At 40.9% G+C, this 27,355-nt stretch overlaps 2 protein-coding genes across 2 annotated transcripts in view; one reads left to right on the top strand and one right to left on the bottom strand.

The window, feature by feature from the left end:
* Positions 1-8,319, top strand: part of adamts6 (ADAM metallopeptidase with thrombospondin type 1 motif, 6) — a 28,095-nt gene extending 19,776 nt beyond the window's left edge. Inside the window, 12 exon segments of the mRNA XM_077737955.1 lie at positions 17-80; positions 1,105-1,207; positions 1,704-1,837; positions 1,915-2,038; positions 2,358-2,438; positions 2,690-2,910; positions 2,912-3,068; positions 3,472-3,601; positions 4,329-4,533; positions 4,619-4,795; positions 5,227-5,383; positions 7,552-8,319. Of these exon segments, the coding sequence (XP_077594081.1) occupies positions 17-80; positions 1,105-1,207; positions 1,704-1,837; positions 1,915-2,038; positions 2,358-2,438; positions 2,690-2,910; positions 2,912-3,068; positions 3,472-3,601; positions 4,329-4,533; positions 4,619-4,795; positions 5,227-5,383; positions 7,552-7,661 (1,663 nt within the window). The 3' untranslated portion in view covers positions 7,662-8,319.
* A 5,128-nt stretch (positions 8,320-13,447) lies between these two features.
* On the bottom strand, positions 13,448-27,338 carry cwc27 (CWC27 spliceosome associated cyclophilin). Its single transcript, XM_077737736.1, has 14 exons — positions 26,962-27,338; positions 26,794-26,890; positions 26,603-26,715; positions 25,863-26,006; positions 25,691-25,789; positions 25,521-25,621; positions 25,364-25,433; positions 25,211-25,290; positions 24,926-24,956; positions 24,575-24,693; positions 19,375-19,475; positions 16,027-16,136; positions 15,840-15,949; positions 13,448-14,017 (listed from the first exon to the last, which is right to left on the bottom strand). The coding sequence occupies exons 1-14, from the start codon at positions 27,001-27,003 to the stop codon at positions 13,855-13,857; spliced, it is 1,380 nt and encodes a 459-aa protein (XP_077593862.1). The 5' UTR covers positions 27,004-27,338; the 3' UTR covers positions 13,448-13,854.
* Between the last annotated feature and the right edge of the window lie 17 nt (positions 27,339-27,355).

The raw sequence follows: 27,355 nt of genomic DNA, 5'->3' as shown, positions 1-27,355 counted from the left end.
TGTCCGTCCCACTCAGACCTTCCGGAGGAGGGAAGTACTGTCTCGGAGAGAGGAAGCGCTACAGATCCTGTAACACTGCCGTGAGTTTCTTCTCTTCTTCTTGTGCAACCTGAAGCCTAGGGGAGGCTTCGCTACGCTTTCTGGGCAAGGCCGTTCGGAGGTCAGCGAGCAGCTTCCTGACGCACCGTCTCGGTGGAAGTCCAGCGGGACGCCAGTTTAGAAAAGACTAAAAAAGAAGAAAAAAAAGACAGCTCAGGCAGTGTTAAGTCCTACTCATCAAATTGCACTGAAGCGTAATAATGAATAATAGTGTGTTTCTGGATTGAAGCTTTTAAAAGTTCAAACCTTAATTTACTTTTTCGGCATAAAAAATGATTAACTAATAATGTGAATCCAGTCAACCTTCTACTGTTAAGTGGAGGATTATGTAAGTACACAAAAATATTAATGATAAAAACTAACAAATCTAGTTGGAAAAATAGAGCTAAAATTCAGAAAAAATGACAAAGTAATAAGAAATAAAAATGAAGAAAATGAACAAGCTTTAATCATTTATTGTTGCATTTTTCAGTTAAATCTTCTATGATTATATTTGAATATTTTTAGCCACTTATATTCCCTCAATGCTTTTTTATGCATATTTTTTTGGATGTCTGTCGCCATCATTGGCAGCCAATGGGTTAAAAAAAATCAGAGAAAATAGTAATTCACTTACTAAACTAAACAAATTTATTTTCTGGTTAATAAAAAAACACTTAGCCACATTTTAGACATATAGGTCGCAGAGGAGTCGTAAATAGTTGAAAATGCCAAATAAAATTGCCAAAATATGTTCTAATGTTTAGTGAGTTGAGCCCGTGTCAAAGCGATTACTGTCAAGTCATGTTAGGTCAGCGTAATTTACGTCAAATCCAATGAGGCCAGGGTGCGTCAGGTAAAGTGGCGCTGGATTAGAAATCGGGTTAAGTCGGGTCATGCTTGCTCACAACGTGTCAAGGAACAATCTGAATTCTCATTTTTGTTCCTTCTCCTTTTTAATACACAAGTGAAAAACTAAATAATCAATGATGAATAAATATCTTCTTTTTTTATTGGGTGCGGAAGGCCTGTCTTTCGGGATCCCGTGATTTCCGGGAGAAGCAATGCGGGGACTTTGACAGCATGCCTTTCCGTGGGAAGTACTACACCTGGAAGCCTTACACCGGGGGTGAGTTCCCAGATTAAGAAGCCTAAGAAATATTACTGCAGTAGAAATTGGCATTTGTATTGTATTGGACTTTAATCGTTTAAAAAAAATGTATATATATTTTTAAACTGGGGTGGTACTGGGTCCTGAAAGACTAAGACCCTCAAAAGACTTAATTTTCCGTATTAGAAAAAAAAAATCAATGACTTTTAACAATTTTTTATCCTTTTTTTTTTTACCTCTGCTCTCATTTGTAATTGTCAGTCATAACCAAATCATGAAGAGCACCCATTCCCCAGTATCATTTCTTATTACTCCCTATACGGTGCCTGTATTTACTGTATTTACATATTTAGTATTTACTGCATTTAGTATCGGTATTGGTACAACACTAGTTTTATTATCGGCTCAAAACTAAGAACAAAATCTACTAAAGCAGATATCCCTGCGATAAAATTGATCAAATGTATTAATAACATGAAAGCATTTTATGTGTGTGAACACTTTGTCTTTGCAGGAGGCGTCAAGCCATGCGCTCTTAACTGCCTGGCGGAGGGATACAACTTCTACACGGAACGCACTCCGGCCGTCATCGATGGGACGCGATGCCAGGCCGACTCTTTAGACATCTGCATCAACGGAGAGTGTAGGGTGAGCCACGGCTTTTCTTACTTTCTTTCCGCATACGTTATCCGACGTATCCTTCACTCTGCGCGTACAAATTTCAGCATGTGGGCTGCGATAACGTGCTGGCGTCGGACGCCAAGGAGGATCGTTGTCGCGTGTGTGGTGGTGACGGAAGCACCTGTGAGGCTACCGAGGGACTTTTCAATGATTCTCTGCCACGAGGAGGTAAAAAACTAATTCTTAATTTTTTTTTTGTGGGTTAAATGGGATTTTAACAAAGGCGCTGTTTAAGTGGCTAGGTAAAATCTGGTGTTAAAACCGACAAGTACAACAACAGAATATAGGCTGAACTCAAGATACTTGTGTAGGCCATATACAGTAAGATTTTTATAAGTTGCTGCGGGCCAATAAAAACTGGCCAGTTGGATTTACTAGTTTGGACAACCCTAGTGTGGTGTATGTCTAAAAATACTATTATTTGAGCGCTTTACTATACATTTACTTGTAAAAACATAATAAAAATAAAATGTTCCTGTGCTTGCAGGTTACATGGAGGTGGTCCAAATCCCTAAAGGTTCTGTTCACATTGAGATCCGAGAAGTCACTTTATCCAAGAACTACATTGGTAAGTTATGTTATAGATCAGCTCCCCTCAGTGGGCGTCCTCTGATTGGATAGCCTTTTCCAAATATATTTTCATGCAAATAAAAAAATAAAGATTAAAAACTTAAAACATCTATCGGTGTCAACGTCAGTCAGAGCCCGAAAATTGATCTACAAATTAGTCAAATAAATATTTAATAGACCCCACAACAAAGCCACAAAAAAAAGTTTCCAAGCCATTCCTAAAAGTGAACCGAAGGTCTGCTTCTCAAGCTTTAAAATCCGAAGGGGACGAGTATTACATCAACGGCGCTTGGACCATCGACTGGCCACGCAAGTTCGACATCGCCGGCACCGCCTTCCACTACAAAAGACCCACCAACGAACCTGAGTCTCTGGAAGCCCTGGGAGCCACAGTTGAGAACCTGGTCGTCATGGTAACCCCTCATCCACCCACCTAAGTGACCTTGTGTTTAGGTGGAGATGAAATATGGCTATGCCCTCCCCTTGCAGATCCTCCTCCAGGAACAGAATCAAGGCATCCGCTACAAATTCAACGTGCCCATCCAGCGCACGGGAAGCGGCGATAATGATGTGGGCTTCTCCTGGTACCACCTGCCCTGGTCCGACTGCTCGGCGACATGTGCCGGAGGTAAGACTGATGGTTAGGTTGTCACTTTTCAACCAAAATAATCCACTAGATTAGCATCCACGTTGATTGGCACTCAAATATGAGCATTCCCTAGTTAAATAAATTGAGTTCATTTCACTTTGTTTATTTTAGGGTGCCTATGGTTGACCTCTTGTTGATTTTGGCTCACTTAAGGAACATTTTTGGGCAACATTTTTCATGTTTTGCATCAAATCTTGTACATTATAACATTTCTCTGTCACTTCTGCATCCTTTTGGGTAAAACTTATAAATGTTTTGGATCACTTCTCTTGATTTTAGGGCATTTATATGTCGATTCATGTTCATTTTGGGGCTGAATCAAATCTTTGTGATTGGTATGAAGCTTCTGGATGCTTTGACCCCTTTCTTTCTACAATGGCAGGCTCTCAGAAGCAGGAGTTGGTCTGCAAGCGCCTAGATGACAACTCAGTAGTCCAGAACAGTTACTGCGACCCAGATGGCAAACCCCCCGAGAACCACCGTGACTGCAACACCGAGCCGTGCCCTCCAGAGTACGTAAAAAACACGCCAAACCGTCCGTTAAAGTGACAACAGCCGCTCATACAAAACCCGCTCAGAAGAAATAAAGCAGGCTGATTTACAAGTTGAATTACAGAGTATTTTCCACGCACGCCCTCTGCCAACAATAAGTGGCCCGCAGAGCGACCACCTGCATTTGATGCTTTTGGCCTCGGACGCACACGCGCAGGTGCACGGCGACATGGCGGCCAAGTGGTCCGGAGCGCGACACTCGTAGATTTTTTTTTGGCGACATTAACATCATCTGGTTCCACTCTTCCATACACACTTTTATGGACTCGTGCAGATGTTTGAGCATGCTGTAACGGAGCGTGCTTGATGTCACTCACAAGGTCAAATTATGGAGCAAAAGTTGTCTACAGTGCTCTTAAGAATATATGAAATAGAAAATAGCCATCCAAAACATATTTTCTATTTCAGTTATTTTAGTTGTATATTTGGCATTGTTTCCATGAATTGGTTTTGCACTTTCAAGTATCTATTTTAAATATATTTGATTTATTTTCTGTTAGTTTTTTTAAATTCATGCATTTCTTTTAAAACGTTTTTTTAAATAGAACTTAACAGAATGTTTTGCTTTCTTTTTTGTTCCTTATACTTTTAATTTTTGATGTTTCTATCTTCATTTCTATTGGAAATAGTGGATGTCCAATTACATGGATCTCATCATTCTTCATCTGTTATTTTTCACTCTCCTAGGTGGTTCATTGGCGACTGGTCCGAGTGTGGAAAAACATGCGACGGGGGCATCCGGACCCGGACAGTCCTGTGCGTTAGGAAAATCGGGCAAGCCCAAGAGGAGACGCTGGAGGACACCCACTGTCTCACCCACAGACCCATAGAGCAAGAGGCCTGCAACAATCAGTCCTGCCCTCCCAAGTGGGTCACTTTGGACTGGTCCGAGGTAACTTTTTCCATTCAAACTAAAACATATAATTCATGTGACAAAGTAAGCATCACAAGATAGTTTATTATTATTATTTTTCTAGTGTACTCCAAAGTGTGGACCCGGCTTCAAGCACCGCATCGCCTTGTGCAAAAGCAGCGACTCAAGCGTGACCTTCCCACCCGCTCACTGTCCCAGTCACAATAAGCCGCCGGTTCGAATCCGCTGCAGCCTTGGACGCTGTCCTCCTCCGCGATGGATCCCCGGCGAATGGGGGCAGGTATGTGTAGTGTTAATGTTTAAAAAAAAAAAACACCCTTCATCTCATGTTACTATTCATTTTTATGCTATTATATATTTTAGTTTTTGTATCTTTTGGGGGGGGACGTCCCATTATTTAGATCTTTTTGCCCTCCTACCGTGCATTTAAATGATTTCATCACTAGACATCCATCCATTTGAACTGGGAGGCTGAACTGAACATTTGTTCATTGGATGCCTTCCCTCCTTGCTCCAATTATTTGGACATCTATGGTCAGCCCCTAAAAGGGTTCAACCTTAAGTTGACCGAGCTTGGCAGAATTCATATAATGTTATTGTATGGCACAAACTCATTTGAAGTTTTACCTCTTGAAGAGAATCGATGATGCAAAAATGTTACAGTTTTAAAGTTGGATGTTAATTTGTTGGGTTTTTCTTTGTTGGTGGCAGTGCTCGGCACAATGCGGCTTAGGTCAGCAGATGCGGACGGTGCAGTGCCTGTCTTATACGGGGCAGCCATCTAACGAGTGCGCCGAGACCCTCCGACCCGCCGCCATGCAGCAGTGTGAAAGCAAGTGTGACGCTACGCCCGTTACCAACGGTGACGGTAAGACTCCCGCCTTGGCGGTGTTGCGTTTGTGGTTTTTTGCTGAGACCACCGGTGTTGCCATTTTTTATGCTGACTCTTGCAAAAAAAAAAATGCTTCATTATTATATGCATGATTATGAGCCAAATTGAACCACACATTTAGACAGCAGGCTTTTTATTATTGAAGTGAAGTAATATTTTGTCTTTCTCATAAAAAAGGTGGGTGGAAAATTAATGCATTTTTGAATTAAATTGAATTATTTTATTGTTATTTACGTGTATAATGAGATTTAAACTTCATCCTAAAGTGCACAAATATGGTCACTGGGTTCAAATCCTAATGAATGCAAAGTTGTTTCCACTATTATTCAGGTAAAGAAAAGAGGTAAAAGTACAAATACTACTCCCTAGTGTTAGAGGGTGGTGGCCCAGTGGATAAGTCATCAGTCTTCCACCTCTTTGGTCTTGGGTTCAAATCCAAGTGCATGCAATGATTTTCCAAATATTAATCAGGTAAATGAAAGGGATAAGAGTACAAGTACTACTGCTTACTCTCAAATGGTGATGGCCCAGTGGTTAAGTCATCAGTTTCCCACCTCTGAGGTCCTTGGTTCGAATCCAAGTGCAGGCAAAGCTTTTCCAAATATTATTCAGGTAAATGAAAGGGACAAGAGTACAAGTACTACTACTTTCTCCCACAGGGTGATGGCCCAATGGCTAAGTCATCAGTCTCCCACCTCTGAGGTCCTTGGTTCGAATCCAAGTGCAGGCAAATATTTTCCAAATATTATTCAGTTAAAAGAACAAGTTCTAATGCCTAAGTGTTTAAGTGTATAAGTCTTCAGTAGTGAATGAAGCATTTTGTCAAAAAATGACTAAGTGTTTCACCCCAATTTCCTTGGATAAAACGTTTCAACACCCTTGTATAAGTGGGGCACGAGTTGGTGTAGTGGGTTGCACACTCGCCTTTGCACGGAGAGAACGTGAGTTCGCTTCCCGGTGTCGGCGGTTGACTGACCAAGCAAGCGGTCGAGGGTCGGCCGAAGGCCGACCCGAGAACGCCTTTCGCACGGACAGGTCCTTCAACTGTCTTCCGAACTGCCGAAGGCAGTTCGGAATATAACCTTTTGCTGAAAAGTATGACTAAGTGTTTAATTTAAATTAAAAAGGTTTTTCTTTTTTTTTTTCCTTCTTATTCCATTTACTGAACTACATGGGGTAGTGATCAGCCAAACGACAGCGGGATTCGAACCCAGGTCTCCCAGATGGGAGTCCAGTGAACTAACCTTTGCGCCAACCAAGTGACTACACTTTCCTTAGTAATCATTTGAGTGTCTTTCCAAGAAGTACACAGAAACAACTAAGTGAAAATGTGTGCCGCCACCGGGAATCGAACCAAGGTCCTCCGGACGGGAGTCCAGTGAACTAACCTCTGCGCCAACCAAGTGACTACTCTTTCCTTAGTAATCATTTGAGTGTCTTTCCAAGAAGTACAAAGAAACAACTAAGTGAAAATGTGTGCCGCCACCGGGAATCGAACCAAGGTCCTCTGGACAGGAGTCCAGTGAACTAACCTCTGCGCCAACCAAGTGACTTCACTTTCCTTAGTAATCATTTGAGTGTCTTTCCAAGAAGTACACAGAAACAACTAAGTGAAAAATATTTCCCAACCGGGATTCGAACCCAGGTCGCCCACACCAGAGTCCAGTGAGTTAACCTCTACGCCACAAATTGGCCACACTTTACTTTGTCATTATTGGAAGGTCTTGACTGCAAATATATAGAAAAAATTTAGGGTACTGTTTCCTGACTGGGATTCGAACCCCACATAGTAGACAGGTACACCACAGGTGTCCAAGTGGCAGCCTGGGGGCCAAATCTGGCCCGTCAAATCACTTTCTTTTTTTTTTTTAAAAGCACAATGTACCACACAGGTGTCAAAGTGGCGGCCTGGGGGCCAAATCAAGGAAAGCAATTAAAGGAAGCTAACAGTCAATTTGGAATTATTTAATAAGTATTGATGGACAAAATATAATATATGATTCAGATATTTCTTGAAGGCCCTGAGAGCACACCACTGGTATAGAATATATTTGTATGTATATTTGTATGAGTATATACATAGACACACCCATTTTTCCGTGCAACATGCCTTTGTGTTCAAAGAGGGACTGTTGTCTGTGCAGAGTGCAAAGACGTCAACAAAGTGGCCTACTGCCCATTGGTGCTCAAGTTCAAATTCTGCAGTCGGGCTTACTTCCGCCAGATGTGCTGCAAGACGTGTCAGAGCCACTGACGCCGCCCGGTGACGACGTCCACCACGTAGCGGGAAGATCTGGAACGGCGAGGCGACACTTGGCAGTCGGCCGCGGAGCGACGCCACTGTTCGGCCGTCACGCCGACACCAAAAAATTGTTCACTTCTGTGAAGTGGAGCTCGGCAAAAGGATAGGTTGATGATGTTATTTTATTATAATAATAATTCCTGGTATGATTGTTGCGTCTCCCTCTGAGTTGCTGTTGGATCTAAAGTGCTGGACACCAGGTGGACGTGAGACAATGTCGCTTTTGGTTTGGCAGTGTCCATATTTAACTACGCTGAAAAGAACTCAGACAGCGTGGACTATTGACGGCGGGCGACGTCAAATCCATTTTAACCTGAGAGCCGGCCAGAATGGATTTGGAAGTTATCGCCGCCAATGGGAAGACTAAAGAGTGGAACCTTCTTGCTATGTTTTAATGAGACGTAAAATTTTGGAACTTTAATAGGAAAGGTCAATACAGTTTTAGAGCAGGGGTGTCCAAATGTTTTTTTCCGAGGCCTGCTTTTAGAAAGAATTAAAAGTAATTCATTGGCTGCCATTGATGCAATCCATTTTGATGTTTATAACTGTCAATGGCATGGAAAATTGGAAATATGACACCAACGTAAAAAACGAATAGATACATACATACACATACACTCATACATACATGTATGCATGCATGTATGCATGCATACATACATGCATGTATGCATGCATACATGTATTGCATACATACATGCATGCATGTATTGCATACATACATGCATACATGTATTGCATACATACATGCATGCATGTATTGCATACATACATGCATGCATGTATTGCATACATACATGCATGCATGTATTGCATACATACATGCATGCATGTATTGCATACATACATGCATGCATGTATTGCATACATTCATGCATGCATGTATTGCATACATACATGCATGCATGTATTGCATACATACATGCATACACACATACACATACACACATTCATGAACGCATACATATACATACAATGGTTCATTTATTTTTACCCTTAACTAATGGAAAGGCACTAGAAATAACTAGTTTCATCTGGTGTTGCATCATAATGTAGCCTCTTGGCCGACCATATTATATTTCCACAATTTGCCACGGCCCACGGGCCACAGTTTGGACACTCAGGTTTTAGAGCCTTTTGACATTATTTCCAGACCCAAATGAGAGAACACTGGGGATCATGCATAACTAATAATTGGCATACTTTTAAGTTTTTCCCACTACATCTTACCTGCTTACTGTTACTAACTTGTATTCAATTATTACCCTAGCCAGAGACTTTTTAAAAATAGTTTTTTATCATTGTTATTTCTTTTATATAAAACATGTTAAGTGCAGTGTTTTTTTTAAATCATGTTTGGATTCTGCACCTAAAAAATGGTTTAAAACAGCTAAATTATGTTCCCCGGTGTTAATTTCTTTTCTGTCTACATTATCTGTAGCCAATAAATTTTTGAGTTACGTTTTAACTTGGAAAGCTCTCAGTGAATAAACATTTCCTAACAATTCTTTCAGCCAGTAAAAAACAAAAAGTCAATACGGTGCTTGTGGTGCTAATCATGGTAAAATGCTGGTTATGTTCTTGTCATGTTTGTACCTCACACTGGGTATTTGTTGTAGAATTTATACAGCAAAAAAAAAAAACAACCAGGACACTGCATCCCATCACCAAGCCATCACTGCTGGCTCAGGAAAGGGACGCATTGTATGGGATTCTAATTTTGTTGCTGCTGCTGCTACTTTTTGGCAGCCATCGTTCTTTGAAGGAGGCCTTCATGAAGAAGGGATTAAGGACAGCATGGATTCAAAATGCTTGGACTTTGCAAAAAAAAGGAAAATCAAGCTGATGCTCATTGCTGTGAACTTTTTGAATGTCCCATTGCTTGCTTACATACTAAAAAAAAACAAAAACTGAAAAGGATCGTGGTGAGTTGCATATATTTTATATCCAGTATTAATGTTGCTACACTGTTACTAATCCCCCAAATGTAAATTATATGCTAATTTATTGTGTTGTCTCACGTGTACTTTTATTTTCACTGCATGCAAAAATCAATGCAGTGAGGCAGCTTAAGAACAACTGCTACAATAAATTCTTTTTTAATGGTATTATGAGTATAAGGTGCTAAAATGACAAATGTTAACTGGCTGCAAAATCTTTAGCAAGTTTTTGCAGGCCAATGAGCATATTTTACATGATTTTTTTTTTTTAGGGCGATGTCATTACACACTTGAATGGCGGAATTTTTGTTGCACCAGTTTGGGAAGATGTCCCAGGACACCCGGTGCTTTTCACGCAGTGAAGTGGCATCCGGCGGCCAGGTGTGACGTATAAATTACAACTTTCAAAACAGCAATAATTGCTTTCAACAAGAAGGGAATGGACTGTTTTAAACTTAACACCCTGGCTCGGTCTTTCCACTTCTATACTCACCATTTTATTTAGCACGGGTTGTTCTAAGTGATTTACACATTCAAGTTTCAAGAAAGTCTGAAGTTAAGTTATATTGCTTTTTTCCTCCTTTCTTTGTTGCACTTTCTCCTGAACAAAAATAAAACATGGATTGAACTTTAAAGCACAGACAAGACGATGTAATGAGGGAGATTTAAGTTCCGCCGTGGATGTTCATTAGTGCAAGTTTTCCTAGACTTGATTGAGTTCATTTTACATGAGAACAATCTCAAAGAACTACATATTTGCATTTTCTTTTCTCATGACGTTAAAGTAGCAAGATTGCATGAATGAAATCATACTATGAAAAACGGTCACAATATCATGGGATAAAGTGATAATCTTACAAGGAAAACTACACTTATACTTAACTTTGGTATGAACCAATGCATCAACTTGTCAGTATTTGATCATACTTAGACTCTAAAAGAGTTGTATCAATGACACTTGGAGTGAGGGTGGAGTAGCGAAACTTTTGCTTAGGTTCTACATCTCTATAGGTAGCTGTGATTGGATCAAATCCAACAACACAGTGGTTAAGTTCACAGCTCAACGCGGCTCTGTCTAAAATCAAACGGCTTCCGATGAAAGCTCAGAGTGTTGCAGACACTTAAAAGCTCGAACAAAGGACACACCAATGGGGACTTCCAGATGGTGTACTGGGACACAAAGCATGCAGACTCCACATTCGGGGTCTGACAAGCTGGAATGCCGGCCCCCGGGATGGGAAGGTCACTGTTCCGGCACCTGCTATCAGCTGAGGTCTGCTCGGTGCTATTGAGTCCCGCCAGAGGTTCTCTCTTCCTACAGCTGACGCCTAGAGAGAGGACTGCCGCTGACAGGATAAAAGTCTCATGGGGAAAAGTTCACACCATAGAGCGGGTGGATGAACACGTCAATGATGTGAGGAGAAAGTATTCAGCTGTGACGGTCCGAACTGTGAGAGGTATTTGGTGCGGGATCTCATGCCACATCTGGGTTGCAATAAGAGCGGTGAAGCACAGGCCAATATACCATTGGGGAGTTGTTTGAGAAAAGTTCCTGGATTGGTGTCAAGCCATATAATTCCAATCCAAACGACGTAAAAAAGTACAAGTTTTGCCCCGATTAAGGACTCCTCCTGGAGTGACAAAACACACATTTCCAGGCTTCTCTGAAGTCCCCTGAAAGGATTCTTCCAATGAGTCAAACTAGTCTGGTCGAAGACCTACTGTGTCCTTCTCGGCCAAGATTGACAGAGGCTTGTAATAATGACGCAGTCTGCCGACTCTTATGCTACTTTCTCTGATAGTCTGTATGTATTGGTTGAAAGACCTGGCTTAAATTTACAGGAAAATCGTTCGTAGTTTGAGGTTGAACTCATGAAAGCTGGACATTTATGACGCACACCGTCACAGGAACATTTCTGGCCCAGAATTAACAGAAGTATGATGCCAAGAAATGAAACATGTTCCTTTCCGGAATCCCGAATGACTGTCTCTAGACCATCCAACGGACTTCATTAATCACTAAGCTTGCCACAGCTTTATTAGGCTTGAAAGTGTTCTTGTTTGTTGGTAGATCACTTCTTTGAGGCATATGACCTTCTACAGGTTAAGTCACCTCTACGGATTCCACGTAAGTGCATTACATGAATAAAGAATCGATAGTCAATCACTTAAATCAGCGGACAGGAAAAGACGGAGGCGTACAGTTGGAAAGTCCTTCTGAGCATGCAAGGGGGGGACAGAGTACTAAATCCATCACAGTTGAATTATGATCTTCTGCTGATCCTCAAAATGACAGACGGCTAATAAGGACAAATGGTAATGGAGGTTATTATTCTAGTGGCGTTCATTGACATGCTGTTTCTGTCCTACTTTCCCTGTTCTTGTGTCCTTCACTGCATCAAGGGTGATGTCCCGTCTCTTTTTGGACAGTTAGCTTGCAGCCAATGTGATTTATTGTAGGCTTTTGATTTAGTCTCTGGGTAGATTCTTGGAAACCGTGAGAAAGGCGCACGAAGAAATTGGAGATAAACTACATGACTTCTATATCTATGCCAATTGAAAAGATAAAAACAGCTGAATAGGTTGTTAGACATCCATCAATTCAAAATATGGCAACCTCCTGATTTGTTTTCAGACATTGTGTTTGGTCTGAGATGGTAAAGAGAGACAGACGGATGAATATCGAAGTACTCAGCACACGTGAGCCTACATCAACGTATCGTCCATGTACAAAAGTCGTGTGGAATAATGTTGATCCAAGAGCAAGAAGGTTTCACAATGCACTGGATTCTAGAAACTTGAGTACAAGAGAAATTAGACTTGTTATCCCTCATACCGACATACGGTTTGCGTCGTTTGAGGTCAATATGGAGCTGCAGAATCCCACCAGAACCTTCTGTTTTTTATGCCTGGGTGTCTTCTTTGCCAACAGTCTGGAGGCGCTTGGTTGAAATTAATGAGAATACTATTCCCTACCCTTATTAACTAAGAACTGACCTACTTTTTCACTTGCTGGCTCACTTTGCCCACAGCTAGTCATTAACTCGCCAATCACACCTGCTCAGTTTCATACATTTTTGGGGGAAACCTCACTTTATAATAGGTTTATAATATATAATATGATTTACAGTATTATATTGGGATTTGCATCAACTTGTAGTCAATGTATCATGATATGTGCTGTAGTAAATTGTTGTTGGTTATCACTTTTAAAGATTTTTTTTCCTGTTCATTGATTTTGTGCAAAGTGGCGGTTAACAGGATTAGCAGGCATGAAGGAAAAATCATCAAGATGATTAGATTGACAGATCCATGGGTACAATTATCAATAACACCTTGTAGAAGGGCGTGTCCTAAGACATCCTCATAACACATTCGGTGACTGCGGTGGCACCTGTTTTAGATTAGTGGTGGCTAATATAACATTAACTCTGCTTCCTGTTCCACATGCACGTTTAAGCATAATCCCAGAAGTGCGGTTGGGGAAGAAAAAGAAGAAAAAAAATTGTTACGCACGCCAAACGCAGCTTCTGGTCACACGTGCCGGTCGGTGCTGGATCATTAAGCCTGAAACCACTGAAGTCTTGCTTGCACCTATTAGTACGTTGGTTAAGGATACTGTTGAAATACAGTAACGGACGTCTATCGCTGTCAAAGGAAGCCAATGAGCTACAAATCTAGGATTAGTGAGTTTGTGAACAATGAAGCTTGATATAGTGGGCATTTGCGAGTGAAAAAAAGGACCGAAAAGCAGTATTAGTAAGTATAGGAATTTGCCCAATCAGATTACTTGACCAATTATGTCATTTTCAGATACATTTATTTTTAAGGGCTACAAAGTAACGAAATAATCAAGATGAACAAGAATATGGTCAAAAGAAACAATTATGGTTTGGCAGCTGTCATGTGGAGCTAATGATAAAATAACATGGCTAAATGATGAAAATATTTTACATTTGGATGTGCTTTTTACCCTCCTTAATATATTGCCAAAGTATCAGATATATACTTGGTATTAGTAGGTCCTTAAAATTGGGCATCCCATGTTCAAATATATGGGAATATATGAAAAGATGAATTTTCATCTCTCTAGCTTGCTATTGTTGCCTTTTGCATTAACAAACAAAAACTAAAAGATATTTTTGAAATGTCCCATAATACAGTGAAGATGCTATTACAGATTTTGAAGTCACCTCCCCATGACCTCACCTCTTAGCCTTCTTCTCTTTCATGATCTTCTTGCTCTCCTCTCGCCGCCGCTTGTTGACGGGGTTCCGAGGGTCGTAGATCTCAAAGGTGTCCTCGTCCTGGATGGTGGCGTCTTTGACTTTTCGGGATTGCTCGTCAAACTGCAGCAAGTGGCCCAGCCTGGAGGAGGGGAAGACGAGAGAGTGGTCAAAGAGTTCTGGATCATCGTCTTCTTTAAATATAATTTAAAATAAAAATCCCAGCTCTACGTTTTTTTGTTATTGAACTCTATTTTTAAGGGGATCAAATAACTGCAAGGTAGAAAGCCAATTGTTAATGGTAAAATTAAAAAGACAACAAGTTATTCTATTATCCTTACTCTTTTCCACAAGGAGTCGATTAATTCCAATTTCATAAAATTCTACCATTAATAAAGACAATTGGCCAACTTTAAAAGTCAATACAACAAAGCAAAAAGTAGTTAATTCCTTGTCGCATTACATAAATGAACATACACGACACCGGCTCCACTGTAGCGCCATTGTTCTCGACGTGTGAGAGTGGTAACGACGAGACAGAGGCCGTGATGCAAAGTTACAGAAGCCTCCCGTGTTTATTTTTCTGGCCTCGCTCACTCAGGCGGGGGACGGAGTTAAAGTCGAGGCAGGAGGGCGAGGGATTGGAGGGGGAGGGGGGGGGGGTCTGCGCCGACACAGATGGAATAGTTTACCTTCTCTGTCCCAGACTTGACTTCCAGTGTCTGACCTGTTGTAACCCACATTCTGAGTGTGCTGCTGCTGCTGCTGCAGTGGCACACACTTCCCTCTGCTGTTTTTCCAGGATCAACCCAACCCTACTCCCCCCTTCCAGTCCTTGCCATACCTGGCGTGGGCCTGCACAGTGATATGTCTACCAACCAAGGCTTCTCTCAAATTCATTAGACCCCCCTCCAAAACCTCCACTCACACACACTCTTGGAGACTAATGGCAACAACAGATTGTGTTATTCTAAATCTCTCATTCACACACATGGTATTCATTTCAAACTGGACTTGCTTTTAAGATCAGCGCTGAAAAACAGAATATGAGAGCGGAACATAGCGTCAGGACACATTTCCTGGCGGCGGCCGACTGACGCGTGCGCGTAACTCGACGTACCCCCTGAACTTTGGCACGTATTGAAGCGAGTGGAGGGTCTGCCGCAAATTTTCAGGTTAGGCAGAAAATGACATAGAGAAAGGTAGCAGGTGCAGCTAAATGACAGGCAAATTTGCTGTTAAATGTCACCTTCTTTTACCCAACAACAATCTGGAGAAAACGCAAAGCGGCATGTTGCTGTTATTGTAACTCCACATTTGTGTGGAGAAATCTGCGCGTGCATGCAAATGCAAAAATGCATGAAACCTCCAACAATGCCGTCGTCTCGGGCCTTGTCCACACTTGTCTCTTTCCCAAGCGTCTGCGGTGCACCAAAAATTTCATGGATGCGCCGAATTGTTCTCCACTCTAATTGACGCTCTTTAACGAGCATAGTCAATAGTTGACCGCATTTAGGCCATACGTGAGAATATGTTGTTTTCCTGAACTGGTCACAAGCACTAACGTCATCTGTACCTTTGCCCACTACATTGGCAAATATATATCACATATATTATCGCCAATACTATATATTTATACTACTATACTATACCAGATTTCACCCAAAACTCACTATGCCGTACAGGTAACTTTATAGACAAATATTTCCACCAATTGTATGCGTTCTAGGCCATCCAAAACGCTAAATTGCATTTTCTTCTTACTGCAGACTCTGAAAATTGCCCATTACTGGTACAGTAAATTTCTGCAGTATCTTATACCTTTCTGAAACTTTAAGGTGGTAAGACTTAAACCTAGTATGAGTGTGTTGCTGGATGGACACATTAATTTGTTAAGCATAATCCAATCAAATCGATCAAAAAAAGAAAAAGCCCATCAAGAGAGTTATCATTTGGTGACTCACCATCCTCTGTCATCGTCCTCTGCCAGCTCTTCTTCGTCCTCTTCCACTTCTGGGGCTTCGCTAATGGCCGTTGACAGCTTCGTCTTGAAACGGTTGAGCACCTCCATGGTCTGTTGAAGAATCAAAACCATTTTCAAAATCCACTACAAGTGAAAAATCGTACCCATTGGGTGTTAGAATGATCAACCTGTTGCTCTCTGCCTGAGCCTTTCTTGCGCCCGTCTTTCTTTCGTTCGTCGTACTTCTTTCTCTCTTCCAGATATTCGGCCACAGCTTCGCTGGTTGGCTTTTTGCTCTCTGCACAAAAAGGCAAAGTATTAATGACCACAGCTGCTTTAAGAACTTCACACTTGACTAACTAACACTGAAATAACTAAAATGACCCCAATTTTGATAGTGTCTTGACAAATTTGATTGTATCACTTCTCATCCACTTTACATCATACCCGACCAGTGACAAATGGGAAGAAAGAAAATGTGGCTCATACGATCATAGAGAAAAGATAAAAGGAGGCTGTGACGCTAGCCATCTTGCTATCTCTAGAGATAACAAGAAGCTGTGTTTGGGCTTTGTGTCATCTGGGGCTGATTCCGGGAAATCAAGATGGACGGTGCCCTGTCACTTTGTTTTTCTTTGCAGACAACCTACCTACATTTATTTAAGGCCATAACTTTCCACTCAAAACATTGACATCATCACCTCAACTAATTGCAGCATACGTCCTCATCTTTAATGAAATATAATTTAAATAAGTAGTAGTGTTCAGTACATTTGGGTAAGGTTTGCAAATAGGTGAGGTTGAATGAGGTTGCTAATATTTCCACTGCTTTTTGCAGATCTGCCATAGTACTGTAAGTTTAGAATACAGTTTAAATTTTAGGTTTCACACAACAACAAATGACAAGGACAGAAGCACTTGACAAAAGCGTGGTTTTGAGCGAGGCTTTCTGACTGGCTGAAGAGTTGTGAACTCATTTGCAAGTTCAATGCAACTCAACGTGAAGTGTTGTGTTCTAAACACAGCTGAGAACACTTTTCCACCGCACCCCTCGAGTGTGAAACTCGCGACGTGAGGTCACCGGGCAGCAGACGGTCTGGCTGGCTTGGATATACGGCGTGATGTGATGTTTGTTGCGGGCGCGTGTGACAGACGTCTGTGGCCATGCTTCGTGTTTTGCCGCGTTGACAAACAAATGAACTAACAGAAACCGCAGTGAGGCTAGTCCTATGTCTGCTGAGCCAACTAACTCCAACGACGTGCTTCAATATGATGATATTACTCCATGGGGACAATTTATTAATCCCTTTTTATGAATGGAATTATGGCCAAACTCAACGATGGATCTGAAAAGTTGTAAAACAGCAGCCTTTCCATTTATACTGATAAATGATCGCCTTCCATCAGTCATCCAGTTGGTTTCCTCCCTTGACATTCTGGATGCTGAATGATGACGCCTCAGGGTAAAAAACTCGCACAGGTATATCCAGCTGTTGTCCCTAACGAGTAGCTTTAAGTTTGACGGCATTTCTAACTGCATTCCTATCATCTCCAGTCACCTGAGCTCATCTATGGAACAATCGTGGTATTTTCGAAGATAGACATGGCGCCGTTCATACTGAGTTCTAAGAGTTCCTGTCAAGGTCAACGTTAACCCATTGGCTGCCTCTGTACCAGCCAATGGGTTAACGCTGTAAAGTGATGTAGGAAAAAAATCCCTAATCATGGGATAGGTCAGATACAATTTTGAATTTATATTAAAGTGACATGCCCCAAATTTCTAAGGAATCAAGTACATAGTGCTCTATACTAAAACTATTCATTGTAAAACGAAGCAGCAAAGTTCCATACATATTTTTGCTGAAATGAAAAGTTATATAATTATCTACTAACACTTGTGTGAGTTGTTTGGACAGCTGTGATTTATGCAAGCATAAAATCTTTAATACTAAATGACTAATATTGATATTGAAAACAACTTGTTTTGTCCGTGTGGATTGCATTGCTATTTCCAATTGTATTGCATGCATTACTTAAGTACGGTTGGTTAAGTGTCTTATTTTGCTATAAACTGAGTGTTTTCCCAATCAACCACAATGTCTGGTATAACTTTAAATATTTGTTTGTTGGACAACAAACACAAACTGTGATCCCCTTTTACTCAGCCACTATCCAGACTCTTTAAAACTCATAAGTGGATTTATAGCCAGCGGGAAAGATACAGGATACACGTCTGAAGCGTGGCTTTCCAATTACAATCGGTGTGGATGATATTCCGGCCCACAGGAGGTAGTAGTCGCGTCTGTCCCATCTGGAGCTTTACAGCACGGAATTGATGCCAAGATATAAAACATTCCTTTGGTCGCAGACTCTTGTTTGCTTGGTTTTGCTGCTTCAGTGAAATATTTGGGGTTTGGCTTAGAGAGGCGATTTTGTAACTTCTTTTGTTTGCTTGACATTTTAAAGAGCTGTTGATTTGTCAATTACTTGTCCGGGAACAATGAGTACAGTACTGTAATCATTTATTGCAGGCCTCAAACATCCTAGTGCCAGTGTTAAGTGCTTTCCCCGTGAGCAAAGTGAACAGTTTGAATGCCAGAGGAGAAGGCGGGAGGGTGATTTAAACCGGTCGCGTCAATGTATGCTGCTCACACCGCAGCAGGAGAGATTTACACCCCCTCCCCACACACACACACACACACATATGCTGTGGCCACCCGGCCGTAACATGCGGAAATTCCACATTGTGGATTTAGCTTTTGCTCCTGACTAAAGTGGCTATGCTCTTAAAATATTCAATGCCAGTGAGTGAATTCATCTTTACTGTCATTATTGTACAATTTAATGTACTTGTGTGCTAGTGGCAGTGCTAAAATTCCAATTGATTGGGAGAGGTTGGCAGCGACCATTCGCGGTAAATACTATAAAATTAAAAAAATACATTTAGTACATTTTCTCAATTATCAGAGGGCTAAGAAATGTGTAATTGGAATATTTTGTGCAAGCATATTTCACATGGAAGTCATTTGTACTTAGTGTTGTCTATTGCTTTAAATGAAATACAGTGTTATTATTCCAATCAAAAAATGCACCCAAATTTTCTGTGGGTCCTGCCAAGTCATATTGCATAGCAAAACGTGGTTTCCATTTAATTTTTTGCCCTCCATAATTTCTGGTGTTGAATGCAACATTTGATCACCAAGCTTCCAGAAAGGAAGAAAATATGCCAGAAATGTTCCTCAACAACATTTAATCATGTAACTTTCTATGAGATTTCCCACAAGGATGCAGAACCACGTAGAGAAGAACAATAGACGCCTGCAAATAATTGACACAATCAGAGCCTTGCTCGTCTATCTTATTGACCATTATCTGAGAATTTACCGCCGACCACCCGGCTTCCACAGCGGTAAGTTTTCTTTTGGTGGTTTTCGAATAGCATTAAAATGGGCCTCGTCCCAGTAAGTGGGACACTATATTATCCGTTTATTCTCAAAAAAGCAAACAATAAAAGTGAAGGAAATCGGCCCACATACCCTCCTTGACTTCATCCACGTCGGGCTTAGGGCCATCTTCTCTTTGCTTCAGCGCCTTCAGCTCCTTCTTTAACTGCCGAACTTCTTTGCGCAACTCTTCACTGGAGGGAAAAGAAACAAACAAATGAACAAAGAGGCATTTGGCAGAACTGTCCATACCAGTGTGTGTTGCTAGGTTCCATTTAAAGGGCCAAAAAAAGAGACAATGGTTTGTGACAACATAAATTATAGATTACAGTTCCATGACAATAGCCAGGACTAACTTAGTAGTAGGAACTAGATCTGATCCAACCATGTGGTTGAAAATCAGGCATAATCGCTCATCATTTACAAAGAATGGGAATAGAGTGAAAAAGAAAACTCCAGATTTTTAAGTTAGTTCTTCATTGTTTTGATCTCTTTAGCTTTTAAATTCTACAAGGCGTCATGTAATAATAAAAATGAATGTTATTGACCTTTGACAGCAGACACAACAGACTCCCACGTATTAAAAAACGCATAAGCACTCTTTAGTCAAAGTACTGCTTCATTACTATGTCCATTTCCTAGGGGAAAAATGGACTAAAAATCCCAATAAATTTGTATTTCATCCTTCCTCCCATTATTTACAAAACCACAAGTCTCACAAATACGAGTAACTTCACATCATCTCTCTTAAGTGGTTTGCAATATTGAAGAAAAAGCCCTTAGTGGTCATCTGTGTTCAAAAAACGGGTTGTGGGTACGCTTTAAAACTCCCGACACCTCAGTAGGAGTGCCAGTCAATGTTGTTTATGCTCTCCATCACTTCAAACGTGGATGTGTTACATAAAGTTTTCTAGCAAAGTGGATAACACCAGTGAGTTGTGGGGAGCAATGCGGCCTCCTTGACCCGCAGCTTTGACCCACTTGGCAGGCGGCCTGTAAAACGGGGCTCCAGCGGGGCCACGAGTGCCGGTCAGGTCGGCCCGTACTGCAGACCATGACGCAGACTCGCAGATGTTCGGCTGGGGAGCGACGATGTTTATGTAACTCTGACATTTAATTTATCGACTGCAATTCACTGACGCTGATAGACGTCCAGACCAGTTTATCGCTAGTAGACATTCAATTCGTCTTGAAATAACCCCAAACTGGACGTCTATCAATGCAAATGGCAGCCAAATAACAAATGGTATTGATACATAATTACTTACTGCTAGTCTAACATTCTAATTATATGTACAAGTTGAATAAAAAGTTTGAGATTGCACGTTTTCAAGCCACATTTATGCTTTTTAACACAACAAGGCGGTGGCAACTGGCAGCTGACTCAATGCGGGCGCTTGACAGTGAGGTGGAGCGCCTCCTGCCTCGACACGTCGCTTTGGGCAAAATAACAGGCGTCTCCCTGGTGACGACCAAACAATCAAGGTTGGGGAGGAAGAGGGTGGGAAAAGACCAGAAAAGCCCCCGGGGCAATTTACAGTGGTACCTCTACTTATGAAATTAGACCATTCCAGAATGCTTTCGTAACTTGGATTTTTCATAACCTGGATAGTTGTCAACTACAGTGACCACTGTCTCTGAAGGGGTTCATTAAACTACTAAACTCCATATTTCATTCAATCTTTTGTCATCCTTTCTGACAATAAACCCCATTCTCCTCAATATCAAGTGAAGTAGTTTTTCCAAAATGAGTTTACTGTCTGTACAGAGAAAAATCTAAAGATACTGTGCAGCTGCTGTCCTTTTCCCAGACAAAAAAAGAAAGAGAGAAACTCAAAGAAAGAGCTGCGGGTGATTAACTTTTCATAAAGAAAGCATGAGGTGACTGGCAGTGGTCCAACAACTCCCCAGTTGATTCAGAACCTCCAGAAGATTCGGGTGTCTGGCAACAGTCTGAGCCTGATATGGGAATTTTTACCAAGCTTAAAATAGCCGCGCAGTAACTGCACGCCTTGTCAAAAACTAGCTGTTTTCCAAAATATCGACCCTGGCGTACTTGTCGTTTTTGGACTGCTCTGAATACTCGTTTGACGGCAGTTGACTGATAAAATAAAATCCAACTGTTCAAATAAAGCATCTGTTGAGATGAGTTTAAGGCATATTAAAACAAGTCAAACTTCACACCTCGCCGTGTGTCCGTCCGCAACTAAAAGAGACCGCAAGGATGGCAACGAGGGTCTCTTGTAATGAGCGAGCGAGTGATGAGGACCAACGGGTCGGCTGAACTCGTCTGGGAGGGGGCTGAAGGGGGCGAATGCGCTCCCCAGTTTGGGCCCGGGCCAAGCAGAATTGCGAGCCAGAGAGCAGGAATCCAAACCTGCACGCAGGAATGTGCATGACTCGGCACAGTGATCCAGACCGGCGCGCGGCCCACCACGAGACCCTGTTTTACAACGCTGTCTGCTTCGCAAGGTCCCCCACACCACAGCCCCCAAACCCCTTCCTATCTGGCCGCTGTCATGACGCCAGACAGTAGAGCGTCAGCAAAATGCTCCAAACGTATACAGTAAGCTAAAGTGCGGTTTATATTTATAGTGGAACCTATATGGCAAGGGTATCTAAATGTCTTTTTCCCCCCGAGGGTTGCTTTCAAATATCTATAGAATGCCAACTTAAAATCTTTCCACTTTTATTTGTCCAAAAAAAAGATCGAATTGGGTTCTAAAAATGTATTTATCTTTAAGTATATATCACTGCCAGCCTTCCATGCAGATTGCAATCAAGTGCCATCAATGGGATTGAATTATGATTCCTATTTACAAGCCTTATAAAATGAAAATTATTTTAAATATTTATACATAACAAAATACCAAAAGTCTACAAAGTTTTCTACATTGATTCCAACAGCAAGTGGAGAAGCACTGTTGTTTTTTTCAGGTAAGAGAGAGAGTAAATATACTATTTCTTTGTTGCCCGCCATATCTCATTTCAAACTTGACAAACTTTATCTGAATGTAACTTAGGAAGCAACGAAGTCAAAGCAAATGATCAACTTTGCAGGCCACAAATGATGTTCCAGGCAAGATCTGGGCCTTGACTTTGACACCTGTGCTCTGAGGAATTTCACGGTCCATTTTTTTTTTCAAACCCCATGCGTACATGTCTGTCTGGAAGGTTTTCCAGCCAGCCAGGGAGAGCGAACACCTCGTGCAGAGCAGATGTGCTGCACTGGGCCCGAGTTCTGTAAACCTGGCAGCTCCCAAACGTACACAATCCGGCAGCCAAGCACTGGATTATCTCAAGTGGTTTTCCACATACACACATGCACACAAAACGGTGCTGCATAACTCTCGAATCTGCAAGGACTCAGTGAGTGTGAGCGCATCGGTCAGAGTCCAATGAAGATGCAGTGCTTCTTACTGGACAATGCCTGATGTCTGATGACCCACTTTGGAAACAGATGATCCAGGGCGTGCTGTTATTGACTTTGTGTGTATTTTAATGATGTAATACAACAATGTAATGTGACTATTAAGCCAGAGGTTCTTCAAATTTTCACCAAGTCAGACAGATTTAGATGCCTTATACGCCAACAGAGTGCCATATTTTCTGTCCTAAAAAGCGCACTTTAACTGAATGGCCTATTTTAACATTTGTTTCAAATATAATATTAGATGCAGTAATAGTAGTAGTAGGGGATTGTATTATACATCCTACTAGACTAGACGGAACTGAGGTCGTAGTAGTAGTAGTATTAGTCGTTAGGAGTTGTGTTATACATCAACTAAATAGAGATATGCTAAAAGTAATTTCACAAAATGATTAACCAAATAATAATATTTAAAGTAGTAAAAAGTCTCAGATTTCTGTACATAGCTTTATAACTAATCAAATTACCAACTTTCCCCAGTTAAAAGTTTTGGTTTGCAATACACATTTAGATCTAAAGTCCCACAGAACAGTATTTAGATGTGATTTTTCCATGATCCAACAGGTCACCTAATCAAAAGTTGGTGGTAGGTCTACCAAACTGTTCAGTTAAATCCAACAGCCACCGGATATGAGCTTTGTCTTACCCTGGGTATTAGGACAGGCAAAAGGCTGAATGCACCCAAAGTAGTTGACAGTGGCAAAGGGATGGGGGGAGATGGAGGGGTGTCAAAGCACCCCCAATCCCCATGCCACCCCCCCAAAAAATACAACAATGTGCCTTTTGTGCTGGACTCACAGTGTACCTTGCAGCCTTCTCTGTGATGCCCTGCCAAGACAAACCACTGTGTTGGGCTACAGTTCTTGTAGCAAAACAATCTGTGCTTGTGTGAAATATACTACACTGGGTCTGGCTCTCAGTCAAGCGTGCCCCAAAACAGTTTATCCCATTAGCACTAATGAGAGGGGCGAGTTCCAGGAAGCATGCTGAGGCTACCTGTTGATAAGAAGACTCTCTCACACATATCAGGTGTTTTTTTTAACTTACGTTGTCAATGCCTTGCGCATTATCTCCTGTTGTGCACCTAATGACATATAATATGAAGACATGGACCCCTGAAGCTTTTATGTTGTTTTTTTTTTCTTTAATTTTGTAAAAAGTAGGCAGTGCGGTTTATTTACTAGGGACATTTATAGTACGGATAATACACTTTTCTTGGCAGTGATCGAATGACAGTGACAAATTGGTGTGACTATGCCTGCCAAATTTTTATCTTATTTAGTAAAGATGAAGGGAAAATCATTGGTAGGACCTCCCAGTTCAAATGGATTGGACGTCTATCACCGAACTTGAAGTACTTTGTACTCATTTGAGTAAATAATGTGAGTGTAAATCATTTTAATTTTGTTCCATAATCATTAAGGAAAATCCCACAGCTGACTTTGTTCCAATATTTTGTAATTATGTGACAGAGATGACGTAATCGGCGGCGCATTAGAGTAATGTTCCCAAAAATATTTTCCCGTTGATTTATAATTGAATTACACAAACAGCTATAAAAAAAATATGATGAGGGGGTATTGAATGATTGCTTAATAGCATATTATAGTTAAATGACAGTTTGTATTTTGGAACATTAAATCTAATTTGGTAGGTCTAATTTGGCAGGAGCGTTTCACTCTGTCAGTAACACAAGTCAACAGCGCTCTCGGCAGGACGTTACCTTGAATTACAAGTGTAAATCCAAGGCCTTTTCCCTAATTTTAACAAATGTTCTGGCTGAAAATGTTGCTGTTCCAATACACTGTCAGTATTTTCTGTGTAAAATACACATTGGCTTGTAAGATGGGGCATTTGTCATACCTGCGGCTGCTTTTCTTTCTCATCTCCTCTTCTTCCCGCAGCTCGCTGGCTTTTTCACTTTCTTTCTCCTTCTTCAGCTTGGCTCTGATAAGCTCGCTCATTCTCTCTCTCTCTTCGTCCTGCAGGAGAAATCCGACAAGGCGTTTAGTGATTTTTTTACCTCTTTCCATACCAACGAAAGCCAATTGAACTGTGATGGCTGGCGTTGAATGATTATCTCTCAGTGCCAATGATGGTGCAAGACACACAATCCCTCTTGACAGGGAGTTCTGGCAGCAAATGATGTCTGCCAATCTTCCCGGTCAAGATGGATTGGAGGTTCAGCGCCAACATTGGCAGCCAATGACTTACCTTTGCTTCATCTCCAGACGTCTTCCCTCCCCTTGAAATGAAAAATAGGACCACAGGTAAGAATGTTGGATTTGCTTCACTCTATAATTCATTATTAAAGGCTGAAATCCTGTTAAGTCAGTGCAAATGTTGTTTTTGATGAGGGTTTTATCATTTTGTATGTATGTATTCTTTTTATATTTGTGGACTGATCATAATGGAATTTGGTAGCTACTTTTTGACTGCGTTTTTTTCGTCAAAGAGTTCAGCCTGTAGTAGCACACTAGTGATTGTTATATGTATTACTCATCGACAGCTGGAACGGAGCTGAGTCTTGGATCATCCTTCAAAAGATCATGGCTGCTTTTGCTTTTTCCTTTTAGACTCTGAGGGAAAAAGAAGTATACATTTTCCAGAATGAGTCCAAAACTCAAAATGCTTGAAAACAATGATGGCCACCTGACTAGCTTGATTGACCATCTCTTCGTCTTCTTCAGCCTCCTCGCCGAATGACAGCAGGCTGAAGTTCCTTCGTTGATGAAAAGAAGAAAAAAAAATCAACACTCCCAAGTCCAAACTTTATTAAATTGATCATCGCAAACCCAGACTGACTTACTTTGTGGCTTTTGATTGGGATTTCTTTGTTTCTTTTTCTGTTTCCCTCTTGGCTTTCTTTGTTTCACGTGGCTCAATATCATCAAAAGGTGAATGAAGTACCTGAAATTTAGAAGCTATATATATTTATACACACATAGAAACTTAATAAATAAAAAAATATATATTTACCTCTGAAGATCTTATTTTGTGTGGTTTCAAAGGTCTTTCATTGTTGTCACATTCCACATCAGCCAACCTGAGCAGGTTATAGACCGTGTCTCCAGTCACCTGAAAGCATCATTTTTGTGTGTGTGTTAGTTTATGCGGTATACAAAAGGGAGCAGCTCCATTTTAGACTCACTTTGCCAAAAATGGTGTGTTTATTGTTGAGCTCATCAGCACGTCCCAGAGTGAAGAAGAATTGGCTGCCGTTGTCGTTGGGGCCGCCGTTAGCCATTGCGACCAAACCTCTACGATTGAAGCGCATTCTGGTGTGAAACTCATCCTGAGTGTGGGAGTGAAGAGAAATATTATGCAATGTGCATTTGTGGTAGGGCTGCCACGATTAATCGACTAACTGACAACTAATTAGAGTAAAGAAATGCTCTATAAAAAATAATCACTATCAAATTGACTGAAAACTATCCGTATAGTCTCACAGACACCTAAAACTTGTCCAATTCTCAGTTTCTGAGCATCTTAATAGTTTAATAATCAGGGATATTTTTATGCATTTATATCCTATTTCTTGACAAAAAAATGTGCATGTTTTTTATTTTGCATTTTGCATTTTATTGATGTGACATTATTATTATAATTAGACATTATTTTCAACATTTTAAATTGAACGAAAAGGGGAAAAATAATAATAAAAAATATTTTCTGCTCAATTTGTATTTCTTAATATTCTATTATTTTGAAAATATACATCTTAAGTAAAAAGAAATGGGAAAAGAGTAAAGTAAATCCATTGATGCCTTTATTTGGCAATTAGTTGACTAATTATTGAACTAATTGTTGATTATCCAAATACCAAATCATCATTTGTGCCTGGCCTAATTTGTAGTTTAAGAATTGAACCAATAATGTTCTTGATCCAACCTTGAATGGCATTCCATAGATGGACTCTCCTCCCATCCCAGTCCCAGTGGGATCTCCACCTTGAATGATAAATTCAGGGACCACCCTGTGGAATATTGTACCATCATAGTAACCTAGATGACACAAAGAAAATCAAATGCATCGTTCATGCAAAGATATCGTTCTGATGGTCTCAGATCGGTATGATTTACCTTCCATGCAAAGCTGCACAAAGTTCCTACATGCTTTAGGAGCTTCTTTGGACCATAATTCGATGTCAATGTCACCTCCAGAGGTCTTTAACAGGACCTAAAAATAAAATGTGAATTGACACACAATCTAATTAAAAGATCCATAATTGGATTGAGGTATACACTTACCTTTCCATTCGTGGGTGGTTCTTGGATGTAAATATTACTCATATTTACGCCAAATGATTTGATTAAACTTTTAAAACCACGCTTTTGCTGTGCAAATGCTTGATTGCAATGCTGAGCTCCTTTTGCTTTGGTGGCTGGTGCGTGTGTTGTTTATGTTCGTATGTAGGGGAACGCGATTACTAACATTGTAGTTCTAAAATGTTGATTTTGTAAGATCTATCTTTTTGAAAATATATAGATATTTTTAAGCACAAACCATTCCGCCATTTAGCTTGCAGACGTATTTTACAGTGCAGATCAGAGACATGAGCATCACAAAAATAACTGGTAGATACCTACAAAAAGGGATGTTGGTTTGACCCATGCGCTCCACAAAAATGTCCCTCTAAGAAAC

This window comes from Stigmatopora nigra, chromosome 17, assembly GCF_051989575.1.
Source record: "Stigmatopora nigra isolate UIUO_SnigA chromosome 17, RoL_Snig_1.1, whole genome shotgun sequence".
Taxonomy (NCBI): domain Eukaryota; kingdom Metazoa; phylum Chordata; class Actinopteri; order Syngnathiformes; family Syngnathidae; genus Stigmatopora; species Stigmatopora nigra.
Note: the sequence above shows the minus strand (reverse complement) of the source record. Positions and strands in the feature narration are given on the sequence as shown.